The sequence below is a fragment of the Melopsittacus undulatus genome, chromosome 3 (genome assembly GCF_012275295.1).
Source record: "Melopsittacus undulatus isolate bMelUnd1 chromosome 3, bMelUnd1.mat.Z, whole genome shotgun sequence".
Classification (NCBI taxonomy): domain Eukaryota; kingdom Metazoa; phylum Chordata; class Aves; order Psittaciformes; family Psittaculidae; genus Melopsittacus; species Melopsittacus undulatus.
The window spans coordinates 100256680-100275511 of NC_047529.1; the positions used below are offsets into that span (position 1 = coordinate 100256680).

Consider the following 18832-nt stretch of genomic DNA (forward strand, 5'->3'; position numbering starts at 1 on the left):
CTTTAACAATTTGTAAATAAATCATAAATTTTAGAGAAAGGTTCCATGTTTATTAATATATAATATGATTACTTATCCATATCTTTATTTACTTTTCCAACCCAAACTATTCTTGGATTCTGTGATTCTATAAATTGAAATGTGATAAGACTGAGAGGTCACCTGGTGATGAGTCTCTAAACCTTGTAGAAATGATGATTCAGAAATGTCATTACAAAGAAATAAAAAAATAAGAAGCCAAAGAAGTGGTACGTCCATGCATTTCCAAGTGTGTTTTTTTCAGTTACCCAAAAAATGTAATTTAGCTGTAAAATTAGTAGTATGTGTCTGTAATTGTGCAACACATTTCTGTACTATTTAATAAAATTAGTATGTTGTTTTAAATATTCTATTACTAGTTGTGTAGTAATAGGAAATATTTAATTTCTAAAGATTGGAGGTTGTAAAAAATGGTTTTCTCTTTACAGGATATATGCATATCTGCTACAAAGGAAAAGGATATAGAAGCAAAACTTTCTCAAGTAGCTGAGATTTGGGATAGCCAAGTTCTGAGCTTCTCACAATTCAAGGGGAGAGGAGAGTTAATGTTGAAGGGAACTGAATCATCAGAAATTATAACGTTAATGGAGGATAGTTTAATGATTCTTGGCTCTTTACTGACCAATAGGTACTTTTAAATGTATTGTGTATGGTATTTTCAGAAATACACTGGTGTAGCAACTGTAGTATTATTGGACTAAATTAGCAGCAATGTTTTGAATAAAACGTTATTTTTTAATGAAAAGAATTTTACATCTAATGGAAAACTTAACTCAAGTGGAAGACTTCCGTGTGTTGGTAACAAACTATTGTCTCCATATGCTTTAATGTAATCAAGCTGGTAGAAGCTTGCCAGGAGATTTTTCTTGCTCTAGGTGAAACAAGTGTTGTTTGGGTTTGGTGTTTTCACCATTATAAGTATTTATTTTATAATAGCTCTATTTAGAATGAAATAATTTCTGCTTTTCTTCCTGCTTTAGATACAATGCTCCATTTAAAAAGGACATTCAGAGCTGGGTTTATAAACTAAGCAGCTCTACAGACATAATTGAAGAATGGCTGGTTGTGCAGAACCTCTGGGTTTATCTTGAAGCTGTTTTTATAGGAGGAGATATTGCAAAACAGTTACCCCAGGTAAACTTTACAATGTTTGCCTATTACTGTGTATTAAAAGCTGTCTGTGTAATAATTTCCAACAGGTTATGCTGTAAAAGTACTATTTTTTTTTTTGCTATGTATAGGAAGCAAAGCGTTTTCAGAATATTGACAAATCATGGATAAGAATAATGCAACGAGCTCATGAAATCCCAAATGTAGTAGAATGCTGTGTTGGAGATGAGACTATGCAGCAACTTCTGCCTTATTTACATGAACAGTTGGAAGTATGTCAGAAATCACTTACAGGGTATGAATTGCTTAATTTTTAGTGCATTATTATATTGGAAATAGTTTATATGAAATATTAATTGTATTTCAATCTTTCACCCTTATGTAGAAAAAAATTGAAGACCTGAAATATTCTAATAAAAATCTTATTCTATTTTAAAGATATTTAGAGAAGAAAAGGCTACTGTTTCCTAGATTCTTTTTTGTTTCTGATCCTGTACTTCTTGAAATTCTTGGACAAGCAAGTGATTCTCATACAATTCAGGTATGACCTTTGTGATCTCTTCTGCTTATAACAAAAAAAAAGGTAAAACCATATAATAAATTAAAATGTTACCCCATTTTCTTTGTATAAACTTTGCTTGAGAAAAGTTTTCACTGCTTCCTCTTTAGCCTTTAGCAAAATGTGAAATCAATATTTGTAATTTTAAAAAATCTTCAGAATTCGGAACACTTAGAATATGGTTCCATCAAGTGCTTTTCTGTTGATTCCTTTCACAACTAAATAAGAGAAGGGGCACTATGAGCCCTTTCTTCTTTGCATATTGGAAAATTTGTCTAGCTAGTCTGGATTGTAACTGAGGGTTGATTGAGATAAAATAGTTGATCTCGCGCAATATGCGATCTCTGTTCTGCTAGATCGCCTCTGGAAACTAAAAAACTGCAATGAAGATAAAATCCTACGCAATGATTACTGTTATTGTTGTGAGTAGATGGCCTGAAATCCATCTGTAGATTCAGATGAATCTTTGCAGGATAACCATGTCTGTGATTTTTTCTTTTTTTTTGCTAATTTTATGTATTTACACTGAATGACTTCTGAATTATCCTTACAGCCGCATCTTCCTTCCATATCTGACAATATAAATGAAGTAGAATTTCACAAGAAGGATTATGATCGCATGCTGGCAGTCATATCAAGAGAAGGAGAAAAAATTCCAGTAATTCTTTGAATATTTTTTTCCAGAAATGTTGTTAATAGATAAATAATTCTATCATTGAACATAAAAGTATATATTTTCAATTATTCTTAATTGAAAATTAGTATTTTAAGGATTAGTGTAACAAAAGTGTAATAGTCCTTTGTTAAATTAATTTCTAGTATTTTTATGAAATCTATAATTGTCTTGAATAGATATTTAGTGGCTATTTGGTAACTAACATTCTTTGTTAGTTTGGTACCTGTGTTCTAGTCTGTACTTTTTACTTCTATTAACTTTTCAGCTCGACACTCCAGTGATTGCAAAAGGACCCGTAGAACTTTGGTTGCAGGATTTATTGCATGTGCAGAAGATGTCGTTGCATGGCATAATTAGGAAGGCATTTTACCAAATTAGTGACCCAGGATATCACTTGCTGAATTTTATTAATCAATTCCCAGCACAGGTAAGATTACAGGATGTATATTTGTATGCAGGCTGGGTTTGTGTGTATTGGGAGGTGGGACGTACAGAGCATATAGGATTGTCTGTGGGAGGAAGTTTTCATAATGGAAACAATGTTAAGGATCTATTCAGTAGAAGGCCAATCCTTAATCACTTTAGTATTGGTACCCTATATATAGCATAGTATTTTTCTTGTAATCTACTTTAAAATTACTTTTTCCTTCTCATGAAGAATATAAAGTAGAGCTTATATTTTCTGTTCTGTTCTGGATATTGAACCACTTTCAAATGCAAATAAAATGTCTTGTGCAGACTGATTTAGTTCTCATAACTTCAGATTGCAAGAGCTATGATTATGATTGTTTGTCATGTACAAGGTTTACCTTGTAGTTCATATACTTGTCACTATGAAAATGCAGTCTTGTAAAAGCTTATTTTGAAGGATTCTAGTTTGCCTAGAAACACCTCCATCTTCTTGATAATTCATATATTTCATTAGCAAGTAATGAATTATTCCCCATCCTGTACAAATTGTGATTGTAATTTGCTTATAAATACAGTAGTGGGTGTAGAATTTTTTAATAGAAATTCTGCAAATATTAAAACTGGCCAATACATTGCCAATTAAAAAAACCCCAACCAAACAGTATGCTAAAATATTTAATATAATTATCTTAAAATCTAAATTATAAATACATAAATTATGTCAGTCTACTGACTACAAGTATGGGGAGATAGAAAAGTAGAAAGAGTGAGTGAGTCAAATTTTTAGGTCTTAGTGCTTTGTCAACGCAGAAGTGTGGGGTAAAAAAGGTATTGATACAGTTCTCATTGATCCTGGTTTGTCATGAGTATTGTAAATTGAAATCAATCTGAGACTGTAGTTTACATGCAACACCCTTTAACTCTAGATTTATTTGGAGGTCAAATAACTTGAGTTGAATGTGCTCTAGACTGCTCTGCAGTCATGACATATTAGAAAGATAGCAATCCATCCCATATTCAGTAGAAATGGATGGCATATTTTTTTTAAATGTTCTGTAATTAGCTGAAAATTGGCAATGGGAAATTTTCAGAAGGACTTCTCCCTACAGTCTGGGACCTGTTTATGTTTGTGATGCTGCAGTACACTGAGGGATTTGAAGTGAAGCTGAGAATCATCCTAAATTTGTGTGTATCTCAGTATATGACAAATTTTCTTAAAAGTTTTGTAATGTTTTCTCAGGAGTTTCCAGTATCACAGCAGAGCCATTAACTCAGACACAGTATTGTGGTGAAGCAGCGTCATGCTGGATATAGCGATAGTTTAGGACTGTCTACACCGTTCTTTATTTTTATTTATATAACTTCCTGTTACACTGAAGTCTTCTGTAATAAGGCTATTGTTCAACATGTGATTCCTGTGGGCTTTGTTTTGTTTTGTTTTTCCACTTATTAAATTTGTAGGTTGGGTTACTGGGAATTCAGATGTTGTGGACAAATGATTCAGAAGAAGCTCTACAGAATGCTAAAGAGGACAGAAAAATCATGCAAATAACCAACATGAGATTTCTTGAGATTCTAAATATGTTGATTAGCCAGACAACACTTGATCTTTCCAAGTATGACAGAGTGAAATATGAAACGCTTATTACCATTCATGTGCATCAGCGTGATATTTTTGATGGTTTGGTAAGTTATAGATTTTGATTTCTGTTGTAATATTTTCTCTTAGATGGGGTAACTTCAGTTACACATATATGCATGTGTTTGTAAGACACAGACGTCAATAATCTTATCACACTAAAAATAGTACATTTTTACTTAAACTAAAATACAATCCATCAATACTGCAATCCAAATATTTGCTCCAAATTTTTACACTTTTTTTCAGAAGATTTCAGTTTTCCACTTCTTCCTTCACAATTGTTTTGATAGATAAAAGAAGAAAAACTTTTTAGTATGCCATTTCTTTGAAAAACTCTAATGTTGCTTTGACTTGCAGAACTAAAAGCCTGCTGAGGGTTTGTAGCTTTATCATCATAATTTCCTCATGACTTGTTACATCTCAATAGGTGGCACTAGGCTGTACTTTACCTATTCTAGAGTTACAGCAATGATAGCAGCATTGATCCATATCTGCTAGTTTATTCTTTCTGTCTCTCCTGCTTCTTCTGAGAGCAAGATATTGTGATTCCTCTTCTGGTTCGTAATGAGAATATGTAGAAGACAGGCAAGCAAAATACCCTGCTAAAATCAGCAGATAATGCCAATCCCGTACTTGAAGTTTTTAGACTGTGCTAAATTGTTTATGTTCCTTTATCCTTTGAGGAATGCCTTCCCTCAACACTACCTCTCTCATATTTTTTACTGCTGATGACACAAGATGATTAGATCCTAAACCATTTGCTTCCCATGCCTCAGCCAGTTCCTTCCTTCATCATGCCCTTTGTTCCAATGTGTTTGGTGGGGTTAGCAATGTGCTGTTAATTTAACTTGGAGGGTGAGCTGCACTACCAAAGCAATGTAAGATTTATTTGATTAACAAAACCATATATTCTGATGATCAGATTAAGTAATCAGGATGCTTTTTAATACCAGTTTACTCTACATCTGAAAATATTATGAGATGCTTATATGTATTTCAGTTTCCTTATGTTGGAACTTTAACCTGAGTGATGTTATTCTTTATTCATTATTTTCATGCGGTTATCTAAGACAATAAACATGGATGCTCAGTTCTAACATAAACATTTATTTACTTTCTTTTAAGGTAAAAATGCACATCACATCACCAACTGATTTTGAATGGTTAAAGCAGTCTAGATTCTACTTTAAAGAGGATTTTGATCATGTAATAGTATCCATTACAGATGTTGATTTTGTTTACCAAAATGAATTTCTGGGTTGCACTGATCGTCTGGTTATAACACCTCTTACAGACAGGTTAGAAAAACAATTATAAAAGATGAATACTTTTAAAATATGTAGTGTATATATTACCTTCAATCACACAGGTACATTCTGAATTATGTCCTGTGTGGGCTAGGTCATTCACGAAAATCTCATACATTTGCTTAATCATTCTCTTTTGGAAAAGCTAAAATAGACTGTCACTAATTTGTGCACTTAGCCATTCCTAGAAAAGTTTTCTGACTGCCCATCTTAAAAAAAGTTATAATAACAGAAATTAACAATTTTAAAGTTATGTAGTAACTTTATATATATAAAGTAACATATATAACATATATATGTAGTAATATATAGTTTAGCAGTATTTCTATACTGAATAAAAGATTAGGTCAAATGTTTCAAACTCTGCAATAAAGGATTCTGTAAATATGACATTTTTGAAAGTCTAAGACAATTAGTGTCTGCTCTCTTAATAATACTTGGAAAAAGTTTCAGTTTGTCCATATGAATTTTGATGTTGATAAAGTCCCAGATGTATGCATTCACCTGCCATTCTTCTGCAGTCAAGCGAGGAAACAACCATTAATTTTGTTTCAAATATAGCTTAACAGTAAGAATATTTTTTTTGTTTTTCCTCTTGGGAATTTCTTGGCTCCTTCCTAGACAAAATGCTTCCTCCATTTATTCCTTTCTTGAGGTGTCACTTTTGACCAAATGGGAAAATGGAAGGTCAAAAGATAATTCACTTGCAAAAAGATCTCCTCAAGAACCAGAAATCATTCACTTTGCTACCTATATGGAATATGTATATAGCTTTTCGAACACCTTTATTTCTCCAGAAGAGGTAGGACTGCTACTGGGACATTATGGAAAGTTCAGTACATTTCTGCAGTGAGCTGTACTGCCATCAACTATTTTTTTGATGCAAAATGTTAAATTCCACCCCAAAATTTGCCTTGACCCGAAATGAACTGTAGAATTGAAAAGTTTATGTCACTTTAAAATTTCTTATTGGTTAGAAAACATCAAGTTTCCTTCAGTGCCAGTTTGGCATAATGTAACTATTCAAGCTAAACTGAATGAACTAGTTATTAAAGTCTGTTCAGTTATAGATTTAAATCCAGAAATACTTCAGTTAGAAATGCATTCAGTGTACGTTGAGTGATTTGAGAGTGAAGATACTCTATCATTTGTATAGAAACTTTGTCATTTAATTCCTTTAGCACTATTGTACCATATCTTACAATGAATGAAAACCATAGCTAAGACCATGTAACTAAAACAGTAGTCTACATATTTTAAGACTTAAAAAAAAAAGTCAAAAAACTTTTTCTCTTAGATTTGTAAAACTCTTTTACTCATAATTGCAAAGGGGCCATATATTCTTATTCTTTCAGACTTGATAATTTAGACAAAGGTAGCTAACCTGATGAAATGTATACATATTAAAATACTACAGAATACAATGAGGTAGCAGAATTCAACAGTAGCATCTGCTCTTTATAGCTGCTAAAAGGGTTAATGACAATTAAATTCCTTTACCTGGTATGCATTAATTTTTTAGCTTGTGTAATGTTCACAGTTCATAACAAAATAGATTAACAGCAAATAGATTTTTTGCTTTTAGAAGTAATGTTTAAATGCTGTTTTTTGTGACCTTTGTTACTCTTCCCACGCACACGAAAATCAATGGAACTGCTTTATGAAGAAGTAATGTTTCAACCTAAGAGCTGTAGAATCTATTGATAACTCATTTTTATGTCATATATACACACATATCTTTCATATTATTTAATAAATTAATATGAATTAACATTTACAGGTGCTATATAACGTTAGCACAGGCTTTGGGAATGAACATGGGAGGAGCTCCAGCAGGGCCAGCTGGAACTGGTAAAACAGAAACAACGAAAGACATGGGAAAAGCTCTGGGAAAATACGTAGTAGTCTTCAACTGCTCTGATCAAATGGACTTCAGAGGTTTGGGTAGGATTTTCAAAGGTAAGACTTCTTCACATAGGGTAGAAGAGATTTAGCAGATACAGTTAGAGCAGGCTGCTCAGGACCTTATACATGTTGGGTTTTGAGAACATCTAAGAATGGATGTTCCACAACATCTTTCAGCCCCTGTTCATGTTTGACGATCCTCATGGTAACATATTTTATACTTCCATTGACTTTTAATACCCTACATTAAAGTGTGTGTCCATTGTTTCTCTAGTGTATTTCTGAAAAGATCCTGGCTCCAGTTTCTCAGTGCCTTCTATTAGATAGTTATGAACAGCATTCGGCTTTCCCCTTAGCTTTCTCTTCTGGCCCATTCCTCTATGTCATGTCCTTCAGCCACTGACTATGATAGCAGCCATCTGCTAGACTCATGCAAGTATATTGATGTCTGTCTTCTACTGGTAAGCCCCAAACTGAATATAGTACTCCAGCTGCTATCTCACAAGTGCAGAGAAGAGGCAAAAAATGGTTTTCCTCAACCTGCTGGCTACACTCTTGTCCAAAATGCATCTGGCTTCCTTTGCTAGAAGACCAGAATTCTGATTCATACTCAGTTGTCAAGCAGGACACCAGGTAATTTTCTGTAAAACTGCTATGTAGCTAGTCAGCACCGAACCTGTACTGTTGCATGGCATTATTCTGTTCCAGATAAGGGACTTGAACTTCATGATGTTTTTGTCAGCTGATTTTGCAGATTTATGGTATTGTATGTACTGAGAAGCAAGGGATTAAACTATTAACTTATTTTCTTTTAGCAAAGAAAAGTGCCTAAAGGCATGGGGTTGTGAACATACTGTCTGTTTGAAAGTCAAGCTGTTAAAATAGTAAAAAAATCTTTTGAGTACATGACAGGATCCCTTTAAAGTGATTTAACATTAACTGTGTAACAAAAACATACCCTGAATGGTTTGGATAAATTTTTCATTTTTAAATAGCTATCTTTCAGTTATGTGAAAAAAAACTATTGTCTACTGGTACTTTAATATAATTGAGAGAAAAAGTGCTGTAACAAATTTTCTCATAAAATGTTGCTAAAGGAGCAACAATTCTCTACTACTAGGTACATGCTACTTTTCCAAACTGAAATCAGGCAACTATGAAATCAATCCTTTAAAAATTGTCATTGTTATTAATATAGTGCTTCTAGATATCTCTTTTCATTTTCTCTCTTTGTCTTCTCCTCTTTCCTTCGTAGACAAGTTCACACAGAACATTACTCAGACTTTGCATGTTGTTGATGTGCTGTACCATACATGAAAAACTTGTAGTCTAGTGTGGACTTACAATGATAATGCTTATGCATAGAGATATAGAATCATAGAATCATAGAATAGTTAGGGTTGGAAAGGACCTTAAGATCATCTAGTTCCAACCCCCTGCCATGGGCAGGGACACCTCGCACTAAACCATATCACCCAAGGCTTCATCCAACCTGGTCTTGAACACTGCCAGGGATGGAGCATTCACCACCTCCCTGGGCAACCCATTCCAGTACCTCACCACCCTTACAGTAAAGAATTTCTTCCTTAGATCCAGTCTAAACCTCTGCTGTTTAAGTTTCAACCTGTTACCCCTTGTCCTATCCCTACAGTCCCTAATGAATAGTCCCTCACCAGCATCCCTGTAGGCCCCCTTCGGATACTGAGGCTGCTATGAGGTCTCCACGCAGCCTTCTCTTCTCCATGCTGAACAGCCCCAACTTTCTCAGCCTGTCTTTATATGGGAGGTGCTCCAGTCCCCTGATCATCCTCATGGCCCTCCTCTGGACTCCTCCATGACCTTTTTATGTTGAGGACACCAGAACTGCACACAATACTCCAAGCGTATGTGCTTTAAAATTAATATTTTATGCCTTGTGAGATTAAGAGTTTTATTGAAACCCTTAGTTAGTTCAAAAATAATTTCAATTTTGAATTTGACCTTTTATGACTTGTAATAGGCAAGTAAAAAGTAATTTAAAAGCATTTTGAAAGCTGGAATACCGAAATGGAAATAAAAAAGTGTATTTTGATGTTGTTGTAATAGGGCTAGTCTTTTGTAGCTCTAAGTCACTTTTTTTTTTATTAGCAATACAGCTTTTTGCAAATAATTAAGTTGCTGCTTTATGCTGAAGTCTGCATTCACAGAAAGATCTGGAAGAAAGATATACCAAAAGCTCAAATTATCAAAATATTATTTTCCAATTTTGACTCACTTTTAAGTATTCTGTATAAATCAACTGTTAATTCAGATTGATATGGAAATAGTCATGTGAATTAAAGGATATAGGCCTTGGCCACAGAGCAATAAATAAAACTAATATTGCTTGATTATTTGAAGGAAAAGTAATCTAATTCAGATATCTCAACTATGCGTGAAGAATAATATAATAAATTTTTCTGTGCCTGTTTTAGGTCTTGCACAGTCTGGATCTTGGGGATGTTTTGATGAATTCAACCGAATTGAGTTGCCTGTCTTGTCAGTAGCAGCACAACAAATCTTTATTATTTTAACAGCAAGGAAATTAAAAAAAAAGCAGTTCATTTTTTCTGATGGAGACTGTGTGGATTTAAATCCAGAATTTGGAATTTTCCTAACAATGGTAATAATTCCAGAGAAGTGACAAATTATGCTAAGTACAACTTAATTATATGGCAAGGTGAAAATAATTGATTTTATTAATTAAGTGACGCTGTTGCAATAAGATTATACTGAATTACTGGAACATAAATAATCTGATTATTCATGAGCTGCATGTCTTCATTGTTACTTTAAGATTATTGGAAATGTTCATAATTATGTCCTTTCATTATTGCATTGCAATTCATTATATAAACCAAGAGTTTGGCCAAACTTCAAGAATTCTCTGTGCACACTGAGAGGACTGAAAAACTAGTATGCTTTAATACCTTAGCTTGAAATGCTTCAACAGTATTAGTGAGAAAGATACTGTAGAAATAAAAAAAAAAAAAAAAACAAAAAACAAACAAACAAAAAGAAAACAGCCCTGAACATTCACTTAAAACAGGAGATGCAGGAAAGATATTTTGCAAGGGCTTATGTCTTCTCAGTATGGACAGGCAAGGGTTGAAACGGTAGCTGACATGGTGCATGGGAAGCTGCAGATCCAACCTTGCATGTGGGCAGACCAGCGCATGGGTAGCTCAAGATTACTCAGGAGATGACAATCCTGATCAGACACTCCCTGATTGCCTAAGCACCCTTTTCCAACCAGATTTGCATACCCCACATGCTCTTGGTCATCATGCTTGTAGTAAGCATGGTTAAAGCCCTTCCCAAAATCTCACTCATGAAGCCAAGCCATCAAAATCAAATGTATTTTCTAATGAGTACTTTACATGGATATAAAAAAAAAAATCTTCAAGCTGGTTTACAGAAGACAAGTATGATGATTCTGGAATAAATCACTCTCCTTGCACTGTGGTGACATCAGGTCTTTTCAAAACCTGTGCAAAAAATTATCAGATTCTTTTTATTTGTTGATACAGTATGTTCCCAAACTGGTAAATGTAATGCTGGATGTCTACTTTTGGCTTTCTGTGGCAGAGAGGCCCATTCTACTCTGTGTGTCAAATCTGGAATCAGAGCAGGCATTAAGACAGAATTGTGCTTCTTATCTCTTGAAGTTCTTATGGGTGGTATTTGAGATACATTGTTATCTTTCTTATAATGACTACTTGTGGAAAAAACTTGCAGTACATATGCATCAAAATTAGGTTCCACAAATGAATGGATAATCTGTACAAAAAAGGTATGCAAGGCAGTGCGCTGGCTGTTAACAACCATTATCTAAGGGAGAAACACAAGTCCTGGATTTGGAATATTAACTTTCAGACTTAGTGCTGTGTTTTTGCCTAGTGTTCCTGAGGCTTCATAGCACTAATTCCTATAATCTCACAGGCAGGGAATTTTGTAGTGTGTTTCATAATGCCAAGGCACATGGCAATCCAAGATGGTTTACATGAAATTAAAATCATCATCTGTATGTTCAAGTGAAGGGTAGCAACTGCAGAGTCCATAAATATCTTTTGACTACTTCTAAATTCTTAAACATCACCTGTTTGATGTCAGAATTATTTCCCATATTTGCAGCAATTTTCTAGAAATTTTCTGCTAGTCAAACTCTCTTGTTTTAATTTTGACTGTGTTATTTTTACTGTACTTTTGTACTTTAAGGCAAGCCTTTTAAGTGCAAGAAATAGAGAAAGGCATCCTGATATTATTGTTGTTATTATTGTATTTTGGCTCTTGCTGGACACTGAATTTTTAATACGTTTAATATGTTTAAAACCTACCTCTTCTGCAAAATGGTGATGAAAACTTTATTTGCATTGGGAATACACCAGAAGAAATTAATCAACTAGATTGTATTCCATGACATTTTAAAATTCTGATTTCAGGCTTGTTAGGATAAAGAAATTCAGTTACTACTCTGACAGTTATAAAAACATTATTAAATTCATAGTTATGGTTGAACATTTTTCTTCACCTTTTAACCATTAGTATACAAGAGTTATAACTCTGAAGAAATCTGGGTATTTATACATAAATTTATTTTTATTGAACTTTTATTAAGAGGATGTTATTTTGACTTATGTAAATAATGCATTATGTTTTCTTACACAGAATCCTGGGTATGCTGGACGTCAAGAACTACCAGAAAATCTCAAAATGCAGTTTAGAAGTGTTGCTATGATGATTCCAGATAGACAGGTTACTGACTAAACTGAAGGAAAACATTGTATTTTACTTTTTCACATATCTTCCAAAAAACTAATGAAATTTCTAAAAAAATGTATTTCAGATAATTATAAGAGTTAAGCTAGCAAGCTATGGATTTATTGATAATGTGGTCTTGTCTCAGAAATTCTTTGTTCTTTATAAACTTTGCGAGGAACAGCTCACTAAGCAGGTAGTGTTATGTATTCCTTTCATTTTTGTCTTCATATTTATACAATACCATCCCTTAGGTTTTTGGTTGTGCAGCTTGTTTTTATGATTTTTTTTATAAAATATTGAAGTAGTTTAAACATAATTTGAACAAATATCTCTAAAATTTTGGGTTAAATAACCATGATAATTTGTGTACATGTAGTCACATCCAAACATTTATTTTTTAAGGAATGATAGCTTGTATTGTAATTGCATGAGGGTCTCTGCCTAAACATGACAGCCAGTTAGAAATTAACCTGGTGATTTAGTTTTCCTGTAAGAATTATCTATGGCTTAAAAAGTAGTTGGAAATTGGAAACCTCAGGAGGAATGTCTCGAGTTTGATTTAAGTTGCCCTTCTCCCCAAAGCACTGCTTTGATATGAAGTCTCGGCTTTAAGAATGGAACTATTAGTTTATTTAGAACCCTGCTATACAGTGGTAAAAAAAAAAAAAACAAACCCTATATGGCATTATAAATGGTGAAGACAACTAAATTAAATTGGAAATGAAAACCCTTCTCTGCCCTCTCTTTCTTGAAAATAACCTTACTATCCTTCACTAATTTTCATAGAATAATTCCTAAGCAATAGCAACAATAAGCCCTTTCTCACTCTCTAGGTCCATTATGACTTTGGTCTGAGGAATGTCCTTTCAGTACTGAGAACTCTTGGAACTCAAAAGAAGGCCAGGCCAAATGAAAGTGAACTAAGTATTGTTATGAGAGGGCTAAGAGATATGAATCTTTCTAAGCTGGTAAGAATATAATTTAACATTTTTCTAACATGTAGAGTCAAGTCTACTAGATATTTCATGGAGTTTTATTAAAGAATATAAAAAAATCTCACACATCCTTTTCTTTAAAAATGGCAACAATAATCATTAGCATTAAGCAGCAATGGGAATGTATTAGACTTGCAAACAGTGCTCAGGGTGCAAAGGTTCAAATAGGTTAATGGCTTAGTTGTATCATATTTTATATACTAACTTTTGTAGAGACTGACTACTGTACTATATGTAAACTGCATAATTTGAGTATCTAATAATTCAGACTTTGAAAGATTTCTTTCCAAATAGGATGTTCTTTCCAATACATGCTGTAATGTTTTACAAACCAGTTTTAGAAATTTTTTCCAGTGTCTTCTCAGTGGGAAATTTCTTTCAATTTTAAACATATTTCTCGCATGGCATATGTGTGACATTTTCAAAATGCTGTTTTTATAGTGAGCTGTATCTGGCTGTGTTTATGAATGTAAGCTTCTGTATTTAGAAAATACAACCCTACTCTTTATTATTTTAAAACGGATTATTAATTTTGGTTTGAGAACATTCTTTGATAACCATGCTTTATGCACTTACCTAACTTTTTTTGTTTCTTTCAGATAGATGAAGATGAGCCTTTGTTTCTCAGTCTTATCAGTGATCTCTTTCCGGGCTTACAGTTGGACAGTAGTACCTATGTTAAGCTTCAGGCGGCAGTGGCTAATCAGGTTGAAGAGGCAGGATTGATTAACCATCCACCATGGAATCTTAAACTTATTCAGGTAAAACTTTTTTTAAAAACATTTTAAACAAACAGGAGTCAGAACACCATGTTAGTAATTAAACCACTGTTTCATTCAAGGACCTGTGCTTCCAGTATGGGAAAAAAAACAAGGATTGCATGTACACCACACTAAGGAAGATCAATCCAATGGAATTTTTACTTCTTTATATAATACAGCAAAAGAAGAAAAAGAAAAAAAAAGCACAAACAAAGCAGCACAACAAAACAAAGACCAAAACAAATAAAAATACCCAAACAAAGAAAAACCACAAATAAAAACCCCAAACCAACCCCCCCAAAAAAAAACTAAACAGACCACCCACCAAAAAAAACAAACAATACCAAACAAGAAAACAAACAAACAAACCAACCCAATCCACAAAATCCCCAAAAAAACACCAAACCTTAGAACATGCTATTAACCCAGCCTTTTCCAGATGTGGTGATGCACTTCCAAGTGCATCTAAGTTATCTGAATGAAGCAGCAAAGGACATACATGGTTCTCTAACATGAGTTTCTTAGACTACAGATTGGGAGGCATTCTGAATGTCAAAGCAATAAATAAAGAGTGAGAATGAACACAGCCTTGGCACAACTCCTACTAAGTAGGAGGAAAGAGCTAGAAGAGCTTTATAAGGGCAAAGAGAAATGTAAGGGGTATGTATTTATGACTTAAATATGTTTCTCTAATAAAGAGTCCTCATGATGGGTTTGAGCAGACATAATTGTAAAGATTTTTTTACATGAGTTTTGAGAACCTATGCAACTGCTGGGTAATCATCCAGCTTACCTGTATTAAGTTGAAAGAGTTAAAGTATAAGGATGTATAGAGCATATATGTCTTAGCATATGCTATGGCAAGCTTATGGAAAACTATAACAAGTCTAAGCATGCAAGTAAACATGCATGTAGGCACTATAAAATGAAAGAAAAAAAATAGCGTCACTAACAAGAATGGCACTGCTATACACTGGGAATTGTTTCTCTCAAGAATGTGTGTGATTGAAGATTTAAGCTGTAAAGAGATTTAAAAGCTTTCTAGACTACAAGGATGTGAGCAAACCCACCTACTGTCAATTTGTAGTGTTCAAAGCTAGCATCTTTTTGAAGTGCATGGCCTCCTGAATACTGTGGGAAGACCTGACCTACATGGAATATGTATCCCTCTGTTACCTTCATGCAAGAGTTGTAGTAAAACTGAGTAAGAAAATATATAGAATCTAAATGAATGTGTAGCAGAAAGTTGTTACAATGTTCTTTGCATAAACCAAAAAAGCTGCCTACTTTTGACAAGAAAAAGCTTGGTTCTTGGCACTGGAGGAATAGCATAGAGCCTGTGGGCGGACAGCTTGCTAGGAGTATGTTTTGTTTAGTTTGTTGCAAGCTTTTTAGACCTAAGTGTGCTCTTATTGAAAAGTAAAAGAGATGAAATTGTTAAGGTGTTGCAAGAAATTATTTTGACTTCAGAATTTTATAAGACATTATGTTTAGTAAACTAATGATTTAATAATGAAACTGTAATTTTGGATTATGGAAATTTGTGTTTAGTGACAAATAATCTTTGTGACATGTTGTTGAGTCATGAATATGTAGTTATTTAATACAAAGGAAAAAAGGAGCTTGAATGGCCTTTTGGACCTTTACTCCAATTAACATTTAAATGGGTGACAGTTGTATTTCTGACATGAAATCATGTTTGAAACTATCTTTGAATTAATTATTAAAGACAGTTAACTCATGTTCTGATAAAATTTATGCCAACACACTTGCCTATACACCGGCTTCTTTGAGGAGCAAACTTAGCAAATGCAGCAGACTAACAAATAATGAGACAATCTTTAAACAATTAGAAGCTGACAAACTAGAGTAGTAACTAGAACACTGTTGCTCTTTTGTCTTATTCTACTCTTTTCTTTTGAACACACACTTGAACGAAGACAGGCTGAGAAAGTTGGGGCTGTTCAGCCTGGAGAAGAGAAGGCTGCGTGGAGACCTCATAGCAGCCTTCCAGTATTTGAAGGGGGCTTACAAGGATGCTGGGAAGGAACTCTTCATTAGGAACTGTAGGGATAGAACAAGGTGTAATGGATTCAAACTTAAAAATGGAAAGTTCAGGTTAGATATAAGGAAGAAATTCTTTACTGTTAGGGTGGTGAGGCACTGGAATGGGTTGCCCGGGAATGTTGTGAATGCTCCATCCCTGGCAGTGTTCAAGGCTGGATTGGACAGAGTCTTGGGTGACATGGTTTAGTGTGAGGTGTTCCTGCCCGTGGCAGGGGGGCTTGGAACTAGATGATCTTAAGTTCCTTTCCAACCCTAACTAGTCTATTCTATGATTCTATGACTGATGATAATGATGTTTTTAAACATTTTGACTTTGTTAGTTTCCCATGTTTTCTGATTCTTTATTTCTTCTGCATGCAGGCAACAAAGCCTGTTTCTTTCAACACTGTGCTTTAGACAGTGATCAACTTTAGCTTATTAGCTGTATATTCATTAAGATTGAGCTTGTGGTTTTATTAGTGAAATTGGTTAGCTCTTTTTTAATTCCCTTAACTGATGAAATTGAATTTTGTTTTGTAAAATTTGCCAGCCAGAGAAGAATTATGCTGACTTCTAATTTTCATATTTTACTTATCCCTACTTTTTGAATAATTGTTAAACACTGTTAAAGGTGAAGACTAATAGCCCTTGCCATTCCTAATGACTAAAAACTGCATTTCTTTAGAAGCATATATTTGTAATTTCGCTGATTGTCAAATTGAGAGTATAACTATGAAAACCGACATTTAAGGATATTTTACCAATGGAAAATGTTTTCCTGGAGCACAACATCAGAATAGAGATTGTCTGAAACTAAAGTCCTTGAAGTGCTAGGCTTGTTCATTGACTGTGCAGTCTTAAATTAGAAACTACATCATTGCCTCTTATGAACTATCTTAAAAGAAGCTAGGCATCAATTAAGAAAGCCACACTGACTTTTATGCTTATTTCTGAAAATGTCCAAACTTGTCTAGCTTAAAAAACAAAACTGCTATGTGATTTGTTGAATGAGAGCAAAAGAAACAGTGCATTAGAGTATTCCACAAAATACAACTTTCTGCCTTATGGAACTTCACAACAACTAAAATATCATGTCTCTGTCATCAGACCAGGGGTATATTTATGGGTTTGCCCAAACTCCACCTTATTTATGTAAGATTTTGTTCCACATTATGCAGTCTGGATCCATATTGTCCTTCACACATCTTCACAGTGATGGCCAGCAGAATTTTTGTGTGGGAGAAAATGCTTTTGACCATCTTGCTTAAAATCATGTTCACTGCTTTATTCATGGTTCAATATTTCTGATTGCCAAACTGCTTACAGGAGGATTGCTCATACCTTAACAAATTTCACCTTACATTGAGAATAAGAAGTTTGAAATTTTCAAGTTCATGGTTCCCTTGTTGTGCCTGTAGGTCTTCCTTCTGGATTGATGAAGGCCTTTATTCAGCTTGCAGAGGAAGGAACTAAATATGCTTCTTGTAAGGTTGTGTCACTCAGGAGGCCTGTCACTTCTATGTTACTTTCAGTTGCTGCTTGTGTAGGCAGACTGCCACTTCCATAGCAAGCCTAAAGCTAACATTAAAAGAAAAATAGAAAATGCACTAAAGACCCATCTACAATCCTGGGGGATGTGACCCCTATGTTTATTTCACATACTCAGCTATTTTAGTAGTCTAGTGCTTAGTCATTCTTCTGTTGCACTTGTGTTTTGCTACTATTCATTTTTCCTTTACAGTAATATAGAAAATACTTTTTTAAATCTGGTAAAACTGTTTTTGGTTGCTTTGAAAAATTTAGGCAAGACTTAGTTTTCTAAACTCTTTTGTAGCATATTTCCTTGGTGCATAGAAGATGAAAATGTTATGTACTGTTCCACAAAACACTCAAAATCCATAAACACCTACTGATTTCAATTCTGAGCATGTAATTTGTGTGTCTTAACAGATTTATAATCACTGACCGTTAAAAAGAAGCAAAAATCTTTCAAAAGCATGTATTCATTCATTTCCTTTTTTTAAATTTTTTATTTTGTTTGTGTTTTATAGTTGTATGAAACTTCTCTAGTACGTCATGGATTGATGACACTTGGACCAAGTGGATCTGGAAAAACAACGGTCATAACTATATTAATGAAAGCATTGACAGAATGTGGCCAGCCTCATAGGGAAATGCGTATGAACCCCAAAGCTATAACGGCTTCTCAAATGTTTGGAAAACTAGATGCTGCAACTAATGATTGGACAGATGGAATCTTTTCCACATTGTGGAGGAAAACACTGAAAGCTAAAAAGGGTATGTAATCATTTTGTGTGTGGCATCATAAAAATACTTCCTGAATGTTTTGTTGGAAAAAAGCATCTTGAATTTGCAAAATGTGGTAATGTTCCCTCTTGGGGGAAACTAATGAGAGCATAGATGAGTATACAGTTCACTTCTCAGGAAATGACAACAGTTTAAAATGTTATTATTTCAGTAATATATCTGCATAAAAATGGTGCTAATTTCTTTGCTACTTCAGCTCTACTGTGCAGATGTGTTATTTTGAAATTTGATTTACTTGTACTAATTGTACTAGCTTTAAAATCATGTCTTTTGC

General features: G+C 34.0%; 1 protein-coding gene across 1 annotated transcript in view; it reads left to right on the top strand.

Moving 5' to 3' along the window:
* The window catches only part of DNAH8 (dynein axonemal heavy chain 8), a 138785-nt gene that overhangs the window by 54914 nt on the left and 65039 nt on the right, over positions 1 to 18832 (top strand). Inside the window, 15 exon segments of the mRNA XM_034060769.1 lie at positions 468 to 667; positions 1020 to 1173; positions 1281 to 1444; positions 1588 to 1690; positions 2262 to 2366; positions 2650 to 2811; positions 4257 to 4481; positions 5563 to 5735; positions 7525 to 7703; positions 10103 to 10290; positions 12336 to 12422; positions 12514 to 12621; positions 13262 to 13396; positions 14023 to 14184; positions 18282 to 18528. Coding sequence (XP_033916660.1) covers positions 468 to 667; positions 1020 to 1173; positions 1281 to 1444; positions 1588 to 1690; positions 2262 to 2366; positions 2650 to 2811; positions 4257 to 4481; positions 5563 to 5735; positions 7525 to 7703; positions 10103 to 10290; positions 12336 to 12422; positions 12514 to 12621; positions 13262 to 13396; positions 14023 to 14184; positions 18282 to 18528 — 2392 coding nt within the window.